At 38.9% G+C, this 22,348-nt stretch overlaps 1 protein-coding gene across 2 annotated transcripts in view; it reads right to left on the bottom strand.

Annotated features, from left to right (window-relative positions):
• The window catches only part of calcr (calcitonin receptor), a 79,887-nt gene that overhangs the window by 8,954 nt on the left and 48,585 nt on the right, over positions 1-22,348 (bottom strand). The window contains exons 12-20 of one of the 2 annotated variants that reach the window (XM_057827932.1): positions 22,036-22,204; positions 21,854-21,964; positions 21,656-21,768; positions 18,632-18,723; positions 17,958-18,084; positions 3,353-3,506; positions 3,205-3,265; positions 3,069-3,135; positions 2,741-2,959 (exon numbers count right to left, since the gene is read on the bottom strand). In XM_057827932.1, coding sequence (XP_057683915.1) covers positions 2,741-2,959; positions 3,069-3,135; positions 3,205-3,265; positions 3,353-3,506; positions 17,958-18,084; positions 18,632-18,723; positions 21,656-21,768; positions 21,854-21,964; positions 22,036-22,204 — 1,113 coding nt within the window. Of the gene's footprint in view, positions 1-2,740; positions 2,960-3,068; positions 3,136-3,204; positions 3,266-3,352; positions 3,507-17,957; positions 18,085-18,631; positions 18,724-21,655; positions 21,769-21,853; positions 21,968-22,035; positions 22,205-22,348 lie in introns of both variants that reach the window. The other variant, XM_057827931.1, reaches the window with a different exon arrangement.

The following is a 22,348-nucleotide window of genomic DNA, read 5'->3' on the forward strand; positions in this document are numbered from 1 at the left end:
GTTAGAAAAATTAAAGAACAGTGGCAAGGCATTTCCGAATGAAAATGGATTGGACATCCGTCAGTGTGAAACCATGAAAATAAAAAAAATTAAAAATGAATTTTTTTTTTAGCAATTATTGCGATTAATCTATCAATAGATTTTCCAAATCAACATTGAGAAACTAGGCCGAAAAGATGAACTCATTGGCTGCCATGACGAAATAGAATAGAATAGAATAGAATAGAATAGAATAGAATAGAATAGAATAGAATAGAATAGAATAGATAAGCCGCTACTTTTTTCTCTCAATTTTGAATCCAGTGTCTTATAGTCCAGTGCGGCTTATTTTTTGATCTATTTAGGTTTATAGGTAGCACTTTATTTGGCAGCAGTGTCATAAATCTGCCATGAGACCGTCATAATTATGACATGACACTATCATGAGCATTAATGAATGCTTATGACTGATGTCATTAAGCGTCATCCGGCAAATTATGTCACTAACTCCATTTCTGTCCAGCTCGTTACTTTTACATCCATTCAAAAGTGAGACAATTTGTCATAAGCATTCATTATTGCTCATGGCAGTGTCATGTCATAATTAAGATGGTACTATGACAGTTTTATGGTGCCACTTTAAAATAAAATGTTACCAAATACTATAACTAGCAATTAATGAAACAATTGGAACAGTAACTGAAGAAATAATTAGCATAGAACATAAATCATAGACTTCATAATGTATTAACATGACACATTCCCCATTCACTGCGTAACGCCTTCCTGAAGGTGGCCGTCCAATACTCCGCTTCATTTGTTAGCAGTCGGTCATATGCAGCGAGCTATCGCCGGATTTAGGTTGAAAAAGTACGAAAGCTGTACCGCATACAAACAGGAAGGATTGTCTCAAGAGTGATTTGTTCGAGGATTCAAGGTGATTACTATATTTATCCCACCATGCATGCATTTTGAAACGTCGTGAAAAAAATCAATGGGAGAAATTAGCCACTACAGCATTAGTATTATACTTCGCAATATTTACGTATAATAACTGCTAACTGCCCATTGTTTTCCTTTTAACCAGGAATCGAGACTGTTTCACGTCCATATCAATAAAGAATTCAGGGATTTAAGCATTCATTCACAAGAATTTTCAACAGAAAAAGCTCTTTGTTTACATATGGCGGCCGCTAATTTCCTTACTGGCTAGCCTCATAGTTAGCGATATCTACGTAAAATAAATGCTACCTGCACGGTTTTTATTTGCTTTTAACCAAGAATCGAGACTGTTCTACGTCCATAACTATAACGAATTCAGGGATTTAAGCATTTCTTCACAAGAATGTTCAATGGAAAAACCTCTTTGTTTAAATATGGCGGCCACTAATTTCCTTTCTGAGTAGCCTCATAGTTTGCAATATTTGCGTTAAAAAAAAATGCTACCTGCACGTTTTTTTGTTGTTGTTTTCAACCAAGAATTGAGACTGTTTTACATCAATATCTGTAAAGAATTCAGGGATTTAAGCATTTATTCACAAGAATTTTCAACGGAAAAAGCTCTTTGTCTGTGTTTCAGCTCTGTCAGCTTTGACGGAGATAGGCCCCCTATGAGTCGGCCCCGAGTCCCGTCAATACAATACATAATGAAGTCTATGCATAAATTTGGATTATTTTCATCCGTGGCGCTGCAATGCGTGCTAGGAGGCATGTTGGACGACAACAGTGTTTACAGCAGGTGGCAGCAGAGGTTGACTGTTTCCTCCAAGGGAGCAGTGATGGCCAAATGAAGCTTCTTGAAGCTTCTTCATGGTGTTTCAGTTGGTTTTATGACAGTTTTATGATGCCACTGTCATAAAGTGGTATTGGTTAATATCTTTTGGTGTAAATATCCCATAATACAGTGAAGACAGCTGCGGTTTATAGTCCAGTGCGGCTTATCGGTAACAAATGCCGTTTTTGTGTCAAATCTGGTGGGTGGCGGCTTGTAGTCAGGTGCGCCTTAAAGTCCGAAAATTACGGTAATTGCGATTAATCTAGCAACAGAGTGAGATTAAACCGTTTTGAAGGATCGCTGCCAATCCCCCCACTAGAAATGGATTGGACGCCCTTCACTGTCAATAGCAGCAAATGAGTAAATCTTTGTAATTTAAAGAAAAGGGGAAAAAAGCGGTTTAATCTCATTAATCTATTACTAGATTAATCGCGATTAAGTGAGATTACTGGTTACTTCTGTAATAAATCTATTGTCATGGTAGCAGATGAGTTCATTTTTTCGTTCTAATTTCTCAATATTGTTTTGAGGAAAAAATGAATCTATTGATAGATTAATTACAATAATTGCTGAAAATAAGCATTTTTTTTTTTTTATCATCACGGTTTCTCTCTGACGGATGTCCAATCCAGTTTTTTTTTTTTTAATTTCAGACCAAAGTTAGTAACCGATTTCTTTAAATTATTAAATATTTACTAATTTTCTGTTATTGACCGTGATGGGCTCCAAATCTTTTTCTACCCATTTCTAGCGGACAGGTTGGCAGCGATCATTCAAAACGGTTTAATCTCATTAATCTATTGTTAGATTAATCACAATTTATTGAGATTACCATTTCCTCTGTAATAAATCTATTGTCGTCAATGGAAGCGAATGAGTTCATCTTTACGGTCTAATTTCTCAATGTTGGTTTGGAAAAAAGGTAATCTATTGATAGATTAATTGAAAATATGCATTTATGCGACGTCTCCTTATCGACAAATTTACCTGGTAGTGCATGAGTATGTGCATGATATACTCGTAGACCTCCCCCGCCAGCCTGTTCTCAGGCCTCCACGGAAAAATTACAAACTGTATTCCCAGAAGCGGCACCAAAATAAGCGTGGCCCTCACGGCCTTCATGTACATGTTGGACTCTGCTTTGTGCGTGTCCCTCAGCTTGGTCACCAGCACTCGAATGATATTCAGCAAAAAAAACAGATTTACCTGCACGAGACAGACAAGCAACCTTTAAAGGAGACTCCAAAATGCAAATGAGTTGTTTCTTAGACAATGTACTGCCACACACTGCTATAAATAGATTAGCTTTACTTACGAGGAGAGCCGCCACTATAGGACCGTGGACTGCATAAAGCAGATGTGTTTCCACACTCATCCAACAGCTACAGAGGGAAAAGAAAATACATGAACAAACACACAAAAACAATCGTTTCTATGTTGACAGAACTCACTTGTCATCAAAAAATGTTCTCCTCGCCATAGCATGAATGGACGCAGGCACCAGAGGAAAGCCTTGGAGAAGGAAAGCTCGCAGTCAGACAAGATTAATCGGATTATTTGTACGAAAAGCAACCGAAAGGGAAAATAACGCCGACTCACCCCAACCTAAGAGGTAGTACCAGTGTAAATGCTGCTCCTCGGCAAACACGGCCACCACGATAAGCGTGTGCAAGTATATTCCTTCACATAGCATCCAGAAGTAAGTGCACCCAAACATGTACATGTGGAAGAAGTGAAGTACTTTGCACCCTACCTGCAAACAGAATTGGAGTACATTTTGACTTTAAGATTTGTGGGGAAAAAAATCGGCATTTCTCTAGTTTTCTGCTACTTATCCATCAGTAACAAGTTGCAACCTAGAAAAGCCACCACTGGTCTAAAGTTTCTTACACAATTTTTCAATATTTACATCATTAGCCTATTAACGGTAACAAGGTTGTAGCTAACAGGGCTGCAAATCTGCACTGACGTTAGCTTTTTATCAGGAATACAGTCACTTAAAAAAAGTCTTGTCGCTTTTCCATTTTGTAGAAACAATTGCTAATAACTAGGGCTTTCAAATTTATCGCGTTAACGGGCGGTAATTAATTTTTCAAATTAATCACGCATTGCCGCAAACACAGTGGCGCCACCAGGGGGTGCCCAGGGGTGGCCACGGCCACCCCTATAAATTGGTTGGCCACCCCACTTGCCACCCTGCTTGCCAGTACATCATTATTAGATTGTTTTAGGATCAGTTATGCATTTCATCCCAAATGAATGCAATTTGTTTTGTTAAATGTAGGGCTGTCAAATTTATCGCGTTAACTGGCGGTAATGAATTTTTTTTTGATTAATCACGTGAAAATATTTATCGCAATTAACGCATTCGCGGTACAACTCATTCACGCATTGCAGCAAACAGCCTACAATGGCGCCGTTTTACTTATATACAGAAATAAGAGGCAGTGTCAAGTGAGTGGAGTAGATACAAGCATTCATTGGGCCGTGCTTTTAATTGCCAAAAGCTTGGAAAGCGATGTGGGGAAGAATGACTTGAGTTGATCTTTTTCTCAACACCCTGTAGTGTACCCAACGCAGAGAAGATATAGCATTTGCAGCCACCACACACAGTCATGGTTGCACCACTTCCCATCATGCATTTGGGCAGAACAGTTAAGTCGCTACAGTATCATTTACTGAAAGCTCAACAAATACACTAGATGCCAATATTTAGTAACAATATACAAACTCACATTTATCCTTTAAGAATTACAAGTCTTTCTATCCGTGGATCCCTTTCACAAAAAGAATGTTTAATAATGTTAATGCCATCTTGTGGATTTATTGTTATAATAAACAAATACAGTACTTATATACAGTATGTTGAATGTATATATCCGTCTTGTCTTGTCTTTCCATTCCAACAATAATTTACAGAAAAATATGGCATATTTTAGAGATGGTTTGAATGGCGATTAATTACGATTATTTAATTTTTAGCTGTGATTTACTCGATTAAAAATTTTAGTCGTTTGACAGCCCTACTAATAACCTGACTTTTAATTATTCAAATGGTTTCAGAAATGGCTCATATGAAAGCTAAGACCCTCCCAAATGATGTTGAATGTACAAAAATATGTTTGTTTGACTGAAAAAAGATGTATTATTTAATGAAGACATAAAGGTCCAATTTTGGCAAGACAAAAGTTTTGTCACCTACAGAAAGTAGTGTGAAAATTGAACAAATGTACTTCAAATACAAAAATATGTTACATAACATAAGCGAATTAAGTAGTGGTGCTGTGAGATCAAAATTTAATATTTTGTATGACTTTCACGGGCTTCGGCAAGGATTCATACAATTTATTGATGGAGTCGTCAGGAACATCAAAGAAAGCAGTCTTGCATGCCTCCCAGAGTTCATCAACATTCTTGGGTTTTGTCTTCCGTGCTTCCTCTTTCATCCTACCCCAGACATGCTCAATGATGTTCATGTCTGGTGACTGGGCTGGCCAGTCCTGGAGGATCTTGATCTTCTTTGCCTTGAGGATCTTTGAGGTAAAGATTGAAGTATGCAATGGAGCACCATCCTGCTGCAGAATTTGTCCCGTTTTTATGGTTAGGAATGTAAGAGGCAGCTACGATTTGTTGATATTTCAGACTATTTATGTTGCCTTCCACCCTGCAGATCTCTCGCACACCCCCATACTGGATGTAACCCCAGACCATGATTTTGCCACCACCAAACTTTACTTTTTTCTGATCGGATCCATGCGGGCTCCAGTAGGTCTCCTGCAATATTTGCGGCAACTGTGGTGTAATTCAATGGAAAATTAATCTGAAAAATCCACCATTTGCCACAAAACAGTGAAGTTTGGTGGTGGCAAAATCATTGTCTGGGGTTACATCCAGTATGAGGGGTGTGCGAGAGATCTGCAGGGTGGAAGGCAAAATAAATAGTCCGAAATATCAACAAATTTTAGCTGCCTCTTACATTCCTAACCATAGAAAGGGACAAATTCTGCAGCAGGATGGTGCTCCATTCCATACTTCAATCAAGATCCTCCAGAACTGGCCAGCCCAGTCACCAGACATGAACATCATTGAGCATGTCTGGGGTAGGATGAAAGAGGAAGCATGGAAGATGAAACCCAAGAATGTTGATGAACTCTGGGAGGCATGCAAGACTGCTTTCTTTGATGTTCCTGTTCATGTCATCAATAAATTGTATAAATCCTTGCTGAAGCCAATGGAAGTCATACAAAATATTACATTTCGATTTCACAGCACCGCTACTTAATTCGCTTATGTTATGTAACGTATTTTTGTATTTGTAGTACATTTTTTGTTCAATTTTTCACACTACTTTCTGTAGGTGACTGTGAAGGAATGTATCTTATTCATGCTTATAAAACACATTACTGGTGTGATACTATATTCATTAGTTAGGCTACTTATCCAGGTTCATGTGTTGTATTTCTTTGAACATAATACAACAAGGTTTAGTCAAGTGTGGTATCAAGTTTTCCCTCCCTATTGGTGCCCGCCACAGTCGTATTCTCAAGGTCATGAGCTGTGGAAAAACACCAGAGTTGATACTTCAGTTTCATTCTCGGTTTTCCTAGGTATCGTTTAAACAACACCAAATAAGGCACTTCCTAAACTATTACTATTCTTGAACTAACCAATCACTGCATGCCATGTACTCACTTTTTGAGCAGAGGAGAGTTGGAGATGATCCCCGTGCCGCGTTAAAAATGGAACTCGAGTAATTCCTGATTTGAATGAGCTTTTTCTCCTTGCAACTGTCCTTGAAATTGAATACTGGTTGTGTTTTATTTCCTGACAGTGACAAAACTTTTGTCTTGCCAAAATTGGACCTTTATGTCTTCATTAAATGATTTTTTTTTTCAGCTAAACAAATATTTTTGTACATTCAACATCATTTGGGAGGGTCTTAGCTTTCATACGAGCCATTTCAGAAACCAAGGCTACGTTCATACTACAGGTCTTAATGCACGAATCTGATTTTTTTGTCATATGTGTTTTTTTGCCGTGCCCGTTCAGACTGCCTTTGTCCATTAAGACCATTCAAGTAATACGCATGCGCACTAATTCACAGTCCGACAAGCGCTGAGCAAGACGACCCGCATGCGCAGAAGCACCAAAACAAATGACCACACATGCTGGCCGTCATCCGTCATTCCAGGGATATCATATTTTACTTTATAAAAGAGGACACAAATAACAGACATAAATAATCCCAGTTTAGGCTTATATTCAAAGTATATGGATCGATAGCATGCACGCACTGTCCGTGCATGTCACACACACATACCCGCAGTTTGCCCCGACTCTCGGCCGTGTAAGCAATGTTGAAATATTGCTTATATGGAGCAGAGAGAAAACCGATCATTCTCAGGCTTATCCTCAACCCATTTTTATCTTTTTTTATGACTGTTGTCAAGTCCGACCATTCCTAAAAAGCTGTGTTCAAGGCAAGCTCGGCGCTAATAACGCACAGCTGCACCGCTACCGTGGCGTCTCTCTCGCTTTTTGATGACGTAATTTCTGCATGAATTCCGATTTGAGAGACTGGACAGTACAGACCGCCGCGACAGTCTGGAAAAATGTGGCCCAGATCGTATTTGAAATGGTCCAGTTGTATGCGACTTGTCACGTTCAGACCGTCAAGTTAATGCCTCACTGAAGTCAGAAAAACACGAAAAAATCGGATTCGTGCATTAAGACCTGTAGTGTGAACATACCCCAACTGAATAATTAAAAGTCAGGTTATTAGTAGGGCTGCCAAACGATTAAAATTTTTAATCGAGTTAATTACAGCTTTAAAATTAATTAATCGTAATTAATCGCAATTCAAACCATCTATAAAATATGCCATATTTTTCTGTAAATTATATATATATTCTGTAAAATAAATTGTTGGAATGGAAAGATAAGATACAAGATGGATATATACATTCAACATACGGTACATAAGGACTGTGGTGGGCATTTCACTCGACTGTCATTTAAATCTGTCTATGCTGTCCACACTCCGAAGCGTCTACTTTTTCCAAAGCTAGACAGCCTTAATAATCAGACTTCTTCCTTTTTCATCTGATTTATTAATAAAATGGCCTCAAACCATTGTCCTCTTTAGACTGTCGTAAAACTACAAAAAAAAGTACACAAGCATTGCCTTAGCAACAACATTAGCTTAGCACGCTATACAGGTTCACTAAACATAAACAAAAAGTGCTAATACAAAAAATATAACATTTCGCTTACTAACATAATATGTACATTCTTTACAACAACCATACTTACGGACAAATCTTGTCCAATGATCATATAAGTGCAACATTACAACGTAGGCGTCAGCCCGAGACATAGTGCAGCCATATTGAACTGGCAAGAAAACAATAAACCATGTCGCAAAGCGACCACAAGAGTTCGCTGTTAGACAGCACAAAAAGCCTTGCTGTAAAACTTACCAAAAGGCAGAATACTGTCTGAGCGGGACATGTGCGTTAATTGCGTCAAATATTTTAACGTGATTAATTTAAAAAATTAATTACCACGCGTTAACGCGATAATTTTGACAGCCCTAGTTCTTAGCAATTGTTTCTACAAAATGGATATGCGACAAGACTATTGTCAGGGACTGTAGAAGCTAGCTGTTCAGCTAGTTGTTTTGTAGGTTTGCATAGGGACGGTAGGGACATAACACTACCAACTTTTCAGGATGCTCAAACTGTCCCCACCAACTTTTACGCAACCTTTTTTGCATTATATAATGACTTCAATTCTATTGGTAATTTAAGGATAGAATTAACCCTACCATTATTAAGTGAATTACAGTACTTTCAATATGTTCAGACTTACATTGACCTCTTTTTACTTGCTGAATGTGCTACTCCATTTTTTCCCCCTCAAACACAAGTTTGATTGGCTGATGACTTGACCCCCCCCCCAACCACCACCACCACTCCCACTCACACACGTGTTCACAGCCGGTGTGCTGTCAAATTTTTCACCCTGATACTATTTTGCTCTTTGCTCCCGAAGCTTTTGTGGTGGTGATATAGAGACGTGAATGCATCATGTCCCTCAGCAGAATGCTCAGGTCTAAAGGGGTTAATTGTATTAATATTGCAAATCCATACTAATGTTGGCTTTTTCTCATGAGTACAACAGAAGCGAACTGTTAGGCAGCAGTTAAAATCAAAGTTGTTGGTTGTTTTATATATATATTTTTTGTCCTTATTTATCTTTTTAGATTTGGTAGTACGTAAAATATCCTACAACTAAATTGCAAAAAAGAAAATTCTGCATTCCTGACAATACGACTAATTGTGTCTCCCTCCCAGGGTTTTTTTTTTTTTTTTTTGCCCAAAACAGACAACAATTACTCAGCCTGTTGCAACCTTTTACACAAAAACGTCCTCCCCGCTTAATCACATTTCCGAGGACTCCAAACAGAATGCAGATGCTCCCTTCTCAACCTTTTTTGAATTGCAGATGAGTGAGATTTGTCTCCAGCCCAAGATCATCATCTGCATCAACGTTTTTTCTTTCCCGACTGCTTGGAACCTTGATGCGACAAACCGCTATCTCAAAATCACAAACAAAGAAAACAGGAAAATCTTGAGTCTACTTTTCATGTTGGATTTATTGCACGTCCTTTATTTTTTAAATTTCAATTTGACTTGGGAAGAAAAAGAGATAGAAAATTCCGAGCGCTGACTAACGTCTCTGACTCTTTCCAAGCGGGATTAGTTTCTAAAAGCTTTATTTATGTTCTGTCCTGCTTGTGGAGCATTTTTCCAAGACAGATTTATTGTCAAGTTCTAAGAAGACCTCGGAGATTTGAATAAGTCGTAAAAAGTATTCGGGGATTTTCTGAAACAGAAAAAGATGCAGTTCAATGGCACTTAGTGGAAATATCACACAATGAAGGTGAATTCTTTTTTTATTTATTAAATTAATACATGAATTTTACTGCATTGAAATGTGAAATTTATTGTGTAAATTTAGCAAATTTAGCTCTTTGAAAGTTGTCATTTATCACGTTTAAACGTGAAATTCATCTTTTAAAATATGAAATTTATCGTATTGTAACTTTATCATGTAAAGTTGTCCGATATTATCGGGTAGCCTACAATATCGGCAGATAAAAGCATTTTAAAAATTATATAGGATAATATCAACATCGGTTTTTCATTATCGGTTTTGAGCCAATATGCATATTGCCTTCAAAGTGAATGTAGAAACCTTCTACCTTTGTACAAGGGCTGGTCATAGATTAGCACTGCAGTTATGTTTATTGACTGTATAATGTCTCCAAATTAAGAGGCTTGGGATTTGTTATGTCGGCATTATTATGATTAGCGCTGCAATGATTAATCGATTAGCTCGAGTAATTCGATTAGAAAAAAGATTTGAATTATATTTTGCCGCTTCGAGTATTCGTTTAATTAAAGTGGCGTTGTAATGGTTTGTTTTTAAATTGTTTGCATCTAGTTTTATTGATTTGGGTGGATACACTGCCCTCTAGTGACAACAGTGGATATGACATAACTCATTTCACATGGCTGAATCCAGCTGCTCCCTGTTAAGACCAACATAAGCTAAGTTTTTGTTGAGCTCGTTTTTTGTTTTGTTTTTTATTGCATTTGTAATGTTGTTCATAGGTATATTTAGCTGTTTTTTGTGGGAATGTGTGTTTAGGTCATTTGTTAATAGCAATGTAATTATTTATTTTTAAAAGTTAGCATTTTATAGCATTTAAGCTAGTGGAATTTTGCTATGTAAGTCAGCCCATTGTTCTTTTGTCAGTATTTTTTTAATACCGGTTAAGGCTCAGCTCAGGTGTTTTAATTTTTTATGTTCCTTATTCAATTACTCGATTATTCAAACTAGCTAGTTAATTGATTATTCGACTCCTAAAATATTCGTTAGCTGCAGTCCTAAGTATATGATTAAAGCATACAGTGGGTCATCACAATATAATTTGCCATAATATGTTAAGTCCACCACCGCATATATCGGTATCTGATATCGGTATCAGGTTTTTGGAATTGGACAATATCGGGACATCTGTTAAAAAGTCATTATTCTAAACTCTAATTACAGCCCTAATATATGCACTTATACACAAGATTCAGGACGGAGAAATGGCATTTTTACAGTTTCTGACAGAATTTTAAAAGCAAACCTCATTTAGCTTTTGAAATAACCGACTACATCTACAGTATGGCCTTGGCTCTTTCATGCCTTTTTTTTCTCCTGTAAAAAAAAATCATTTGTGCTGCTATCGCTTTATTGATATTGAGACATTAATTTCGAATGATGACGTCAATCGCAGTTCCTCCGTCACGGCTGATGGTGCGTTCCAACTCTCCCCAAAACAGAGGGGTGTCCCAACAACTAGCACAAACATGCTTCGGGTCCATTTTGCTGTAAATGGAGGGGTGCGAGTCACGTCATCAATCGTAATTAATATCTCAAGCAAACTGGTTGACCTCAGATTGACCTTTTATTGAATTGTTAATATCGCAAAAACGATCCCAGCACAAATGGGAAAAAAAATTCAGCACAAACCTAGCACAAACGAATGACATAATTTTTCTCTAAATTTGCGTCTGATGGGGGACCAACTTCACGGAGGTGAAATACATAGTGAATTTTATCAAGTCTTACATAATACTGTAAATTTGTTTTTTTCCCCCACCAGTATTTGAATAATACGATGTGCGGGTATGATATCGTGACTGTATGATAACCTTAAGCCCAAATATCACGGTTTCATGGTATCACGGTATTGCAATTACAGCTCTAAAATGTGTTACTTTGAGATATCTGGGTTTAAAAAAAAAAAAAAAAAAAACACATTTTTGTTTTATCAAAACATATTAGCAAATTGGAACATAAGTATAATGTTAGTTTAGGATACATTTTAAAAAATAACAAATATTCAAAACAAAAATTAAATAAATGCAGTCCTTTAGGTGAGCCTAAACCCACAGCCACAGGTCAACATTATTACCATCAGAACAAAAATAATTGAATTATTTTCCGTAAATAACACATGTGTATGACTCGCATCTTGTTTACATTATACAATTATACACACTCTTTCTCAACACAGACAATTGCCAGAGAAAAAAAAACACCACACTTTACCACCGCTAGACACACTAAACACGCTGGAGATAACTCCCGTAGCTGGTGGGAAACGTTCATGACAGTGTTTACTAACCTTTAATTTTGCATAAAAGCGAAATCATATTGGAGGTATTGTCTCCTCGGCAGCCACCCTCCGCAAACATGTTTTATCAATCAATCAATCAACTTTATTTGTATAGCACATTTAAAAATCCGCCAAGGAGACCAAAGTGCTTTACATAGCAAAACACAGCAAAATAAGTCAACTTTGAAAGATAAAACAAACACATAAAATAAAATAAATAAAAGACGAGGTCATAAACTGTCATTGCACATTAAAAGCTGAAGAAAAATAAAATGTTTTAAGACGTGATTTAAAATCCGTAAGTGAGGGGGCCTGTCTAATAGTAAGTGGTAATTGGTTCCACAGCCTGGGCGCCATCACCGCAAATGCACGGTCACCCCTAAGCTTCAGCCTTGATCTTGGGACTACTAGAAGCAGGTGGTCAGCTGATCTGAGGGTTCTGGTTGGACTGTAAGGCTGAAGCAGTTCTGACAAATATGGCGGCGCAAGATTATTCAAACATTTAAAAACAAATAATAATATCTTAAAATGTATTCGGTAATGTACCGGGAGCCAGTGAAGAGATGCTAAAATTGGGGTGATATGTTCACGCCTGCGGGTTCTAGTTAGGAGTCGAGCAGCAGAGTTTTGTACAAGTTGCAGACGGGCCAGTGCCGCCCGACCGACACCTGCATACAAAGAATTACCGTAATCCAGCCGAGTTGTGACAAAAGCATGAATCAATTTTTCAATATCAGAGCGTGAAACAATAGATTTCACCTTAGCAATCTGGCGAAGCTGATAAAAACAGTCCCGAACAACACAAGAAATCTGCTTCTCAAATTTAAAATCAGCATCAAATTGGACCCCTAGATTTTTGACATAATTCTTAAGAAACGGAGACAATAAACCGAGGTCAACATTCAGGGAGGCCTGGCTACTCGGTTTGAACACCATGACTTCAGACTTACTGTCATTCAAACTTAAAAAATTACATGAGAGCCACGACTTTATATCGTTGAGGCATTCAATAAGTTGACAGAAAGTGCCATTCTGCGCCAATGGAAAATAGATCTGACAGTCATCAGCATACAAATGAAATGAAACACCATGTTTTCTAAAAACAGAACCAAGAGGCAATAAATAAAGTGAAAATAAAAGAGGGCCGAGAACAGATCCCTGGGGAACCCCATGTGGAAGCGATGCCTTTTTGGACATGAAATTGCCCATTTTCACACAAAAACTCTGTTCATTTAGGTAAGACTTAAACCATTCAAGAGTGACACCTTGAATACCCACACTGTGTTCAAGACGAGAAATTAAAATCTGATGGTCTACGGTATCAAATGCTGCAGATAAATCTAAAAGAACTAAAACAACAAACTTGCCAGAGTCTGTTGCCAGAAGTATATCATTTGATACTCTTAAAAGTGCCGACTCAGTGCTGTGGAGGGATTTAAAACCAGACTGGAATGGTTCCGAAATCTGGTTTTCTTCAAGGAATGGTAGCAGCTGACTATAGATAACCTTTTCTAGTATTTTAGAGATGTATGGAAGATGAGAAATGGGCCTAAAATTTGAACAGAGGGTGGAGTCTAGGCCTCTTTTCTTCAATAAAGGTTCTACTACTGCATGCTTAAAGTCACATGGCAATGTGCCAGTAAGGAGACTACAGTTAATAATTTTTAAGACGTGTGGAGCAATGATGTCAAAAACCTCTTTAAATAAGCGAGGGGGAATTACATCAGAGGGGGAACCGGAGGGCTTTATATTACTAACAATGTTTTCGACCAAAGAAGAAGAAACTTGCTCAAACTGGGCGAAAACAGATGAACAGCGCATGGGAACGGAGGGATCATTGCAAAATGGTGAAATAGAGGCTCTAGTTGTAGCAACTCTGTCAATAAAGAATTGAAGAAAGCGGTCACATTTTTCATTTGATGCATCAGGATCTAGGGAAATTGGAGCATCGAGGACAGAATTGATAGTTTTGAAGAGAGCACGGGGATTATTACTACTAGCAATAATTTCCGATAGGTACTTGTGCTTCTCAGCTTTCACAGTCTTCTGATATTTCACCAAGCAGTCTTTTAGGATCTCCCAGGAAACGTGCAGCTTGTCCTTTTTCCAAGAGCGCTCCGCTCTCCTGCACTCTCGTCTGGCGGTGCGAGTGACGTCATTAAGCCAGGGCTCCGGTGCTGGTTTGACGTGCCGATTTTTTAGGGGAGCGATCGTGTCCAATGTTCGTAAGCAAACAGTATTAAAAGAAGCAACCAGTTCGTCAGTATTTAAACTCTCGGGTGAATGAGGGAGATCGTTGCTTATATCCAAAAAAGTCGATGAGAAAAGAGCTGGAGAGGAGGAGTGAAATGTGCGACAGCGTTTTGGGGGTGCGCAAAGTTTAGCTTCCCGCCGAATAGGAACGTCAAATAAAATGGGCATGTGGTCTGAAAATACTGCATCATGAATGTTCAGATTGGACACACACAACCCATGCGATAGCACCAAATCAAGCGTGTGGCCGAGTTGATGGGTAGGTCCGACCACCGATTGGACAAGATTAAAAGAGTCAATAACATTTAAGAAGCTGCCGGAGATTGGCTCATCGGGGCAACAGACATGAATGTTAAAATCCCCAAGAATGAGGACATGATCATATTTTGGTAAAATTTCAGCCAAGAATTCAGCAAAGTCACTTAAAAAATCCTTGTTGTACTTGGGTGGTCGGTAAATGACAGCGCACAGTACAGCGTGCCAGCGACCAATTTCGAACAGGCAGTGCTCAAAAGTCACGCAGGGTGCTTGCAGGCTGATCGGCCGGCTTTTAAAAGAATCTTTAAAAACAACTGCTACTCCACCTCCTTTTCGACCCTCAGCTCGCGGCGAGTTAAAATAGCAGCATTCCGGTGGTAACAGCTCGGCGAGAGAAGAGTACTCACCGGTGCTCAGCCATGTCTCCGTCACACATAAAAAATCCAGGGAGTTCGATGTAAAGAAATCCTTTGAAATGAAAGTTTTGTTGCTCAGTGATCTCGCGTTGACAAGGGCGAACCTGGCCGTTGGGGGGCTTGCTCGGGGCGCACGAGGCAGGGCCCGCAGATGGTGGGGATTTGCACCTCGCCAGCGGGGGCGTGGGGAACAGGTGCCAGGGCGAGCCACTCCGGCCGAGCCGGCGACGTACACCAGGCAGGCGTCCACCAAATCCAGTGATCGCGGGTGCAGAAAGAGGCCAGGCACTGCTCCGCTTCTCCTCCGGCGTGCCACGAATGTTCGAGCAAAAAAGAGCTTGAATCTCGCCAGCTGACCGCCACGTTTTCCCCGTCGGCGGCGTCGGCGTGTAGACCAAGGGAGGGGAGCGGAAGTACAGCAAAGGTGGACAGGTAGCGAGTCCGGCTGTTGGAATGGCCGATACGTCTTAAAACATTCGTGGTCGCCCTTCACCAAATCCTTGGCAGCAGGGCGAAGATCTAACAGCGTTTGGCGATCATAAATAACCGAACTGACGGTCGAGATTAAAAAAGACAAAAACAACAAAAACACAAACAGTGGGAGACGGCAAGCCACGTCAACGTACACCAGCGCCATCTTAGTTAGATCATTTAAACGTTTTTTTCTTCTTCTTTATATGTCAGTGTGCCCTCCTCCTCTAAGCCCCTTTTCTGTAGCCGAAGTATTCCCATACCAGCGATTTTGTTTTCTTCAATGGGGGAAAAAGTTCAGGAGCTTCACCTCCTCCTGCCGTCACGCAGCACAGCTGACTCACTGACACCGAGCAACAACCGGTGGGGGAGGGTTGAGCCTTACAGCTGGAAGTGAGGGATTTCTCCATGCATTTTTGGGACATAAAAAATACCATAATTTCCCTCATTTTGTATCCTATAGTCCACTGTGGCTTATTGATTTATTTGGGTTAATAGGTAACACTTTCTTTGTGCCAATACTTTTGGCCAGCACTGTATTGGTTTCTCCGCATCATGCTCGCACTGTTTCTACCTCTAGCTCCTGCTGCTTTTCTTGGTCACCGAGCAGCTGCTTGTTAACACTAGAAGTACCAGGGGTTTTGGTGGTCCCTAATCTTACCAAGGATCACCCCCAAGCCTAGCCTAGCCTTTGTTTTGTAAATGGGACCATTACTGATGCACCGCCGGCCGCATCCCATTTCTATTTTTCTCCCCCTACCCCTTGGCCCTTCAAGCGGAGCAATAATAACTGAATAATTGAAACGTCAGCCCTACGAATTGGGACACCCCTTCACACTCACGTACGTCATAAATCCGTTCGGCCAGTTGTTATGTAACCAAAAGCGACGATAAAAAGTGCACTTGTGCGTTTAGCAAAACTGAAAAAAAAAACCATTACAAATGAAGAAACACAATGAACAATGAACTGACATTACAATTAGTGGAGTCCTTTTTTTTATTTATTACACCCCTAATTAGTGCACTTTTTATTGTGATTAATCTTTTTTAACTCTTCCTTTTCTGACTGAAGAAAACACATTAAGAGTAGATAATACTGGTCATCAGCTGTTAGAATATTATTTGGATGTATCAGGCTTGTTTGATTTAATTTAAGCAAAGCAAACAAAGCAAACACTTGTAACTAACAGAAGGGTCCACAACACATGCACATACAGTAGATGTAGAACACTAGTTCAGTTTAATTTAATTTGGTTTCAAATTAAATGTAATATTTACACCATTGTATGAAACCTGAATGATAGTTTGTTTCTGAACCAAGAGTGGCATTTACTAATCTTGCATATTTTTTTTCCAGCAATTTCATGTGAGGTGCTTTTCTTAATATCACTGTTGCTTGGTGTGCTTAGTTTTAGTATTTCTAAATATCTATGTATATCAATGTATATCCACAGCAAATTGTTAATTGATCTTCTCAAAAATGTTTTTTTAACATGTAGAGGGTATTCAAACAAATACATCCGAATAAATTTGAATTATTAAAATACTATTATTAAAATACCCTTAGAAATTTGGCAGTTTAGTGTCAAGTAAGAAGTAACAGTGTCTGAAAGTAGCCTGACTCAGGAAGGTTTCACCCAACCCCCTCCTCAGCTAATGGCTGAATTTGCAAGTCAGGCCTTCCTGAGTCAGGCTACTTTCTCTTTACTTGCAAATTCAGCCATTAGCTGAGGAGGGGGTTGGGCGAAACCTTTGCAAGTAAAGAGAAAGTAGCCTGACTCAGGAAGGGCCAAACCAGTCAGGCAGGTTTGGCCCTTCCTTAGTTTCGCCCAACCCCCTCCTCAGCTAATGGCTGAATTTGCAAGTAAAGAGAAAGAAGTCTGACTCAGGAAAACCTTCCTGAGTCAGATTCAGGAAGGAAACCTTTATTTGCTGTATTTGCAAGTAAAGAGAAGTCAGAAAAGAAAGGCGCCAAATTTATGAGCTTGTTGAGTTTGTTCAACACTAGCGGTAGTGTGCTGTGAGGCTTTCTCAGATCGGGACTCTGTATCGGCAGATTCTCAAAATCAGGCGACTCAGACTCGGACGTGAAAATATGCAATCCTAACATCCCTAGTAAATTCCCATAATACAGTGAGGACGGCTGTGGCTTATAGGCCAGTGTGGTTTACAGTATCTTTGAATAAATACTGTTTTCGTGTCAAATTTGGTGGGTGGCGGCTTATAGTCCGGTGCGCCTTATAGTCCAAAAATTATGGTAGCTAATTCCCCAGGGACGGTATGACAGAAAATGTTTGCGGTTTTGAAACCTTGACGTTTTCCTTGAAATCGGTAATCGGCACATGTCTAAGTACAATAATACCAAAAATCTTAAAACTTGACTTCACTGTCACTGGCAGACAATGTGTTGCTTACCCTGAACATAATCAAGTTGTATCAAAAGACATAGCATCTGTAAATTGCACCCAAGCATGAACGTTACATTCCCCAGTACATAAACTGGAATAAGAAATGCAACCACACTAACATTTGTACTGTATGCAAATATTCAAAACATGGTGAAACTCACTGGGTTCCTGCCCACCAATTTGGGATTGTTGACAACAGTCACCAAGTAAATGATAGTCAGGGCCGAGTTGAGCACGTAGGAACAGAAAAGGTTCTTGTGCAGGGTTATCCTCTGGCAGCTCAGACTCCTATCAGATAAAAAATACAGGAATTGACGTTGACTTTTAAGAAGCGTATGTCTCGAAGTGTTTCCATATCTTCAACCGTCCCGTTTAATCCTCACATCTGTATCCTATAACATAACACCAGGCCCTCGGTACTTGCGTAAAATAGTTCTGAAGTTTGAAGAAACCGAAATTGAGCCTAAATCCAACTTGTCCACTTGATTAATTTCCCCCAAGCAGATTTTTTTATGATTTGTGATCTGCATATGCTAAGACTTGAGGGTTCTATGTGATTCAACGTGCTTTTCAAAGTGCAGCCTTCAATAACAGCAGAGTGGATGGTGAGCTATTACAAAACGGAACCCCAGGAGCTTTTTAAATCAAGTAGCTAAATAAAACTAAGTACCACCATTAAAGTAGCATGAACAGAGTGCAGCTAAAATTAACTATCGCTAACCTCGAACACCTCCACATTATGTACAGGTGGATATAAAAGACTGGCTGCGTTTATCATCTCGGCGTGATGACAAAGTGTATCTCGATGGGAGAGAATTCGGGGTTATTACTCTACCTGAAGTAGAAGAAGATGGCCAAGGAGATGAGCAGGGAGGCGATAGATAAGGCGTGACCCACGATAGCCATGTAAAACAGGATGTACGCTGACTGCAAACAAATAAATTTTATGTTACAGCACGGAAATAAAATCACACTATTTTTTGCAGCAGTCATTTTTCAAACAAGCCAATTTTATGAGTTGAACTGAAAATGGAGGTGACACTCACGAAAAGACACAAAGATGCTTTATTTTGGGGATAACTCTTTATTGGAAGTCAAATTACATGCAACAACAGCATTGAATATAAGACAAAAGACAACAAAATATATGAAAATAAGGAAATTATAAACAATGTTTTAAGTAACACAGACAGTACAAGACAAAATGTGTTTCTTTTCTTTTTTTTTTTTTCCAGTTTTATTTGATCAGTTAACATGGATACATAGACTTCACTATCCGTTGATGGGTCTCGGGGCAACAAACAAAACTTAAAATGGCTACAAAATTCTCAAATGTTGTGCTGAATGCACAAAAATCACCTAAAGCAGAGATTATAGCCTATATTTTCAGGATTAATAGCAATATTTAACATATCATACAAGTTTTTGCCCAAAATAGCAAGTTAATTTTTTTTTTAATTTAGTGCAAATTTTCAACAGCTAATAAATCACTCAACTTTCACAGCAGAAACTTAATACTTGAGGAAAGCATGCTGAATCATCTTAATTTTACTCACCAAAAGCAAAATTTGGCGTTTTTCGATATACAATCACAACTTGATTAGGTTGAATTCCGCTAATGTGTAGAGATACAAAATCCAACTTTGCGGCCCTCACGAACCAAAGAGCTTTTAAGTTGAAAATTCTTGTAAATAAATGCTTAAATCGCGGACTTTCTACAGATATGAACGTAAAACCGTCTATTTTCTTGGTTAAAAGCAAAAAACGGGCAGTTATCGTTCATTTTACATAAATATTTCAAGAAAAAGTTACAGTATTGTCTAATCCAACATGGCGGCTGTCACGAAACAAAGAGCTTTTTAAGTTGAAAATTCTTGTAAATAAATGCTTAAATCGTGGACTTTCTATGGATTTGGACGTAAAACAGCCTAGATTCTTGGTTGAAAGCAAAAAACGGGCAGTTATCATTCATTTTACGTAAATATTTCAAGACAAAGTTACACTAAATTTTAGCCATTGATTTTTTTTTTTTTTTCCACATTTCAAAGTGCATGCATGGTGCTATTTAATATAATAATTACCTTGAATCCTCGACCAAATCACTCTTGAGACACTCACTTTGTCAACTGATGTTGGAGTCTATGATGGATATTTGACTTCTATAGTCGTCAGCAGGAGTGCATGAGTAAGAAAAACTATAGAATGAAATTTCAGTAAAAAGTAATATTTTAGATAGAGTTGTCCGTTAATGACTTTTTTAACCGATATCCCTATATTGTCTAACTCCAAAAATACCGATATCAAACCGATTCTGATATATGCGGTCATAGACTTAACATATTATGGCTAATTGTATGGTGATGCCCCAATGGATGCTTTAATAACGATAATGCTCACATAACAAATCCCAACCATCTTAGTTTGGAGACATCTAATGGTCAATAAGCATAACTGCTGTGCTAAACAATGACCATGCCTTGTATAAAGGCAGAAGTGTTGTTTCCGTCAACAATGACGATAAAGAAAATATTTCGTCGATGAACAATTTTTTTCATGATGATGACACGCTAAAAACATGTCTGGTGAGACTAGTACATAACAGTTTTCGTGTGACGAGACGACCACGAAACGAAAATGCGACATCTGTCGTATCACAATGCGTGATTTTCATTTTGTACATTAGATTGCATCGTGACACGGTTTGGGTCGTGTCACTCATGTGCTGTGCCTCTCCCTCCGCACCGGAGTTTAGGATGTATCTCAAGCTAGGCTGCGCTTCATCTTCAGGTAAGATTTGTTTCTTAGCTTGGCAAGAGAGAATATGCAATGTTGCTTTGGCTTTTAAAGGTCTGCACTGAGTGACCATCAGACGCTAAATTTAATCCGAGCATTAGCATAGCATTCGCGTTAGCATTAGCATCAGAATGGCGAGCGTCCTCTTAAAACACTGGCCAGTCTAAAGCAGAGCCACTTAGCTTTTTTGGTCAGTAGGCTAGAAGATATGTGGTTGTCTGTCTATGTTCATTCAAAATTGTTGGAAACCTTTCTTTTTGGACAAAAACTTTTGAATTTCACAGAGGAAAACATTTTGAGTAACTGTCGACTAAAACTAGACAAAATTTGTATGAGATTTTGTCGTCCAAAACTAGACCAAGACCAAAACATTTTGAAATGACTAAAATATGTCTAAGATTACTACGTATTTTCGTCCAAATGACAAGACTAAGACAAAAATTTAAAGGGCTACCAAAAACAACACTGCTACATTCACGTTGAAAGCAACACGCATTTTGTTGATATTATCGTATCTGATTTTAAAATGCTTTTATCGGCCGCTATTATTGGCTACCTGATATATCGGACAACTCTAATGGTAAATACAGGAATCGTAAAAGTAATTATTTTTTTTTTACACACAGATATGAATAGGATACATTTTCATGGCTTGGCACAATGGAAAAGCTTGATTACGGTACTCATACAAAAACACAAAAAGTCACATTGTTGTTGGTTTTAGGTTATCAAAACGTTACTGTTACTCAATATATTTCATGTGTAGTACCTTAACTCATTCACTGCCATGGACGAAGATAGACATCCCTTCCATTTTGATCGATCGCTGCCAAGTCTCCCACTCAAAATGAATTGGACATCTATTGCTGTCAATGGCAGCCTAGGAGTTCATCTTTTTAGTTTCATTTCTTTCTGTTGATTTGACTCAAGTAAACCAGCTTTACAAGCTTTGGTCTGACATTACAAAACGTTTAAATCACATTAATCAATTTTTAGATGAATCGCGATTCATTTAGATTAATTGCAGGAAATGAACTGCCTACCCAGTTCAAAATGGATTGTTTACCTTCAATTTCGCTTTAGTGTTTTCATTGCAGAGAGTATAGTTGGACCAAGTTCTGTTGGTGTCAGGATGGCGAAACCACTGCCCATCATCCCCACAGTACTTAGTTGCCTTTTCTGTACATAAAAATCAAGTAAAAGTACCAAAAATATGTTTTCCATACTGCGAAAACTCCAACTACAATGCAAGTAAACTTCTTACCTGTCGGGTCAAAATCGACAAAATAATTGGGGCAGTTTTGGGAGGTGTATGTACCCGCCGGAGTGTCCCCCCAGCACAACCAGCCGTCCCAGTTGCGACTGCAGTGCAGTTCTGCTGCACCAAAAACAGAGAAAAAAACATGATTCACATGCTACCAATGCTGAGAGCGGTGAGGTCATTACTTGATTTGTTATACGGAGGATCACTCTTCATCTTCTCAAAGCACTTATACTGGCTGTCGAGGATTTTATCCCTTCCAGGCTCCTGCTGGTCCTGGTTCACCAAGGGGCCGGTTGTGGTCTCCTCTGCGAAGTCTTGCTCGGTGTCTCCGGAGAGTTGGGCGCTTGCTCCCTGTTCAGATAAAAAAGCTGCATTTTATTCAGTTTGAACTACCGTATGTTTCTAGTCGTGGCGATTGCACTAAGACTGCAAGGAAAATGTTTCGTGCAGCTTTGCAGTCTTTTACAAGAACTACCAAGGGTGGATCAGTTAATA

This window comes from Corythoichthys intestinalis, chromosome 22, assembly GCF_030265065.1.
Source record: "Corythoichthys intestinalis isolate RoL2023-P3 chromosome 22, ASM3026506v1, whole genome shotgun sequence".
Classification (NCBI taxonomy): Eukaryota; Metazoa; Chordata; class Actinopteri; order Syngnathiformes; family Syngnathidae; genus Corythoichthys; species Corythoichthys intestinalis.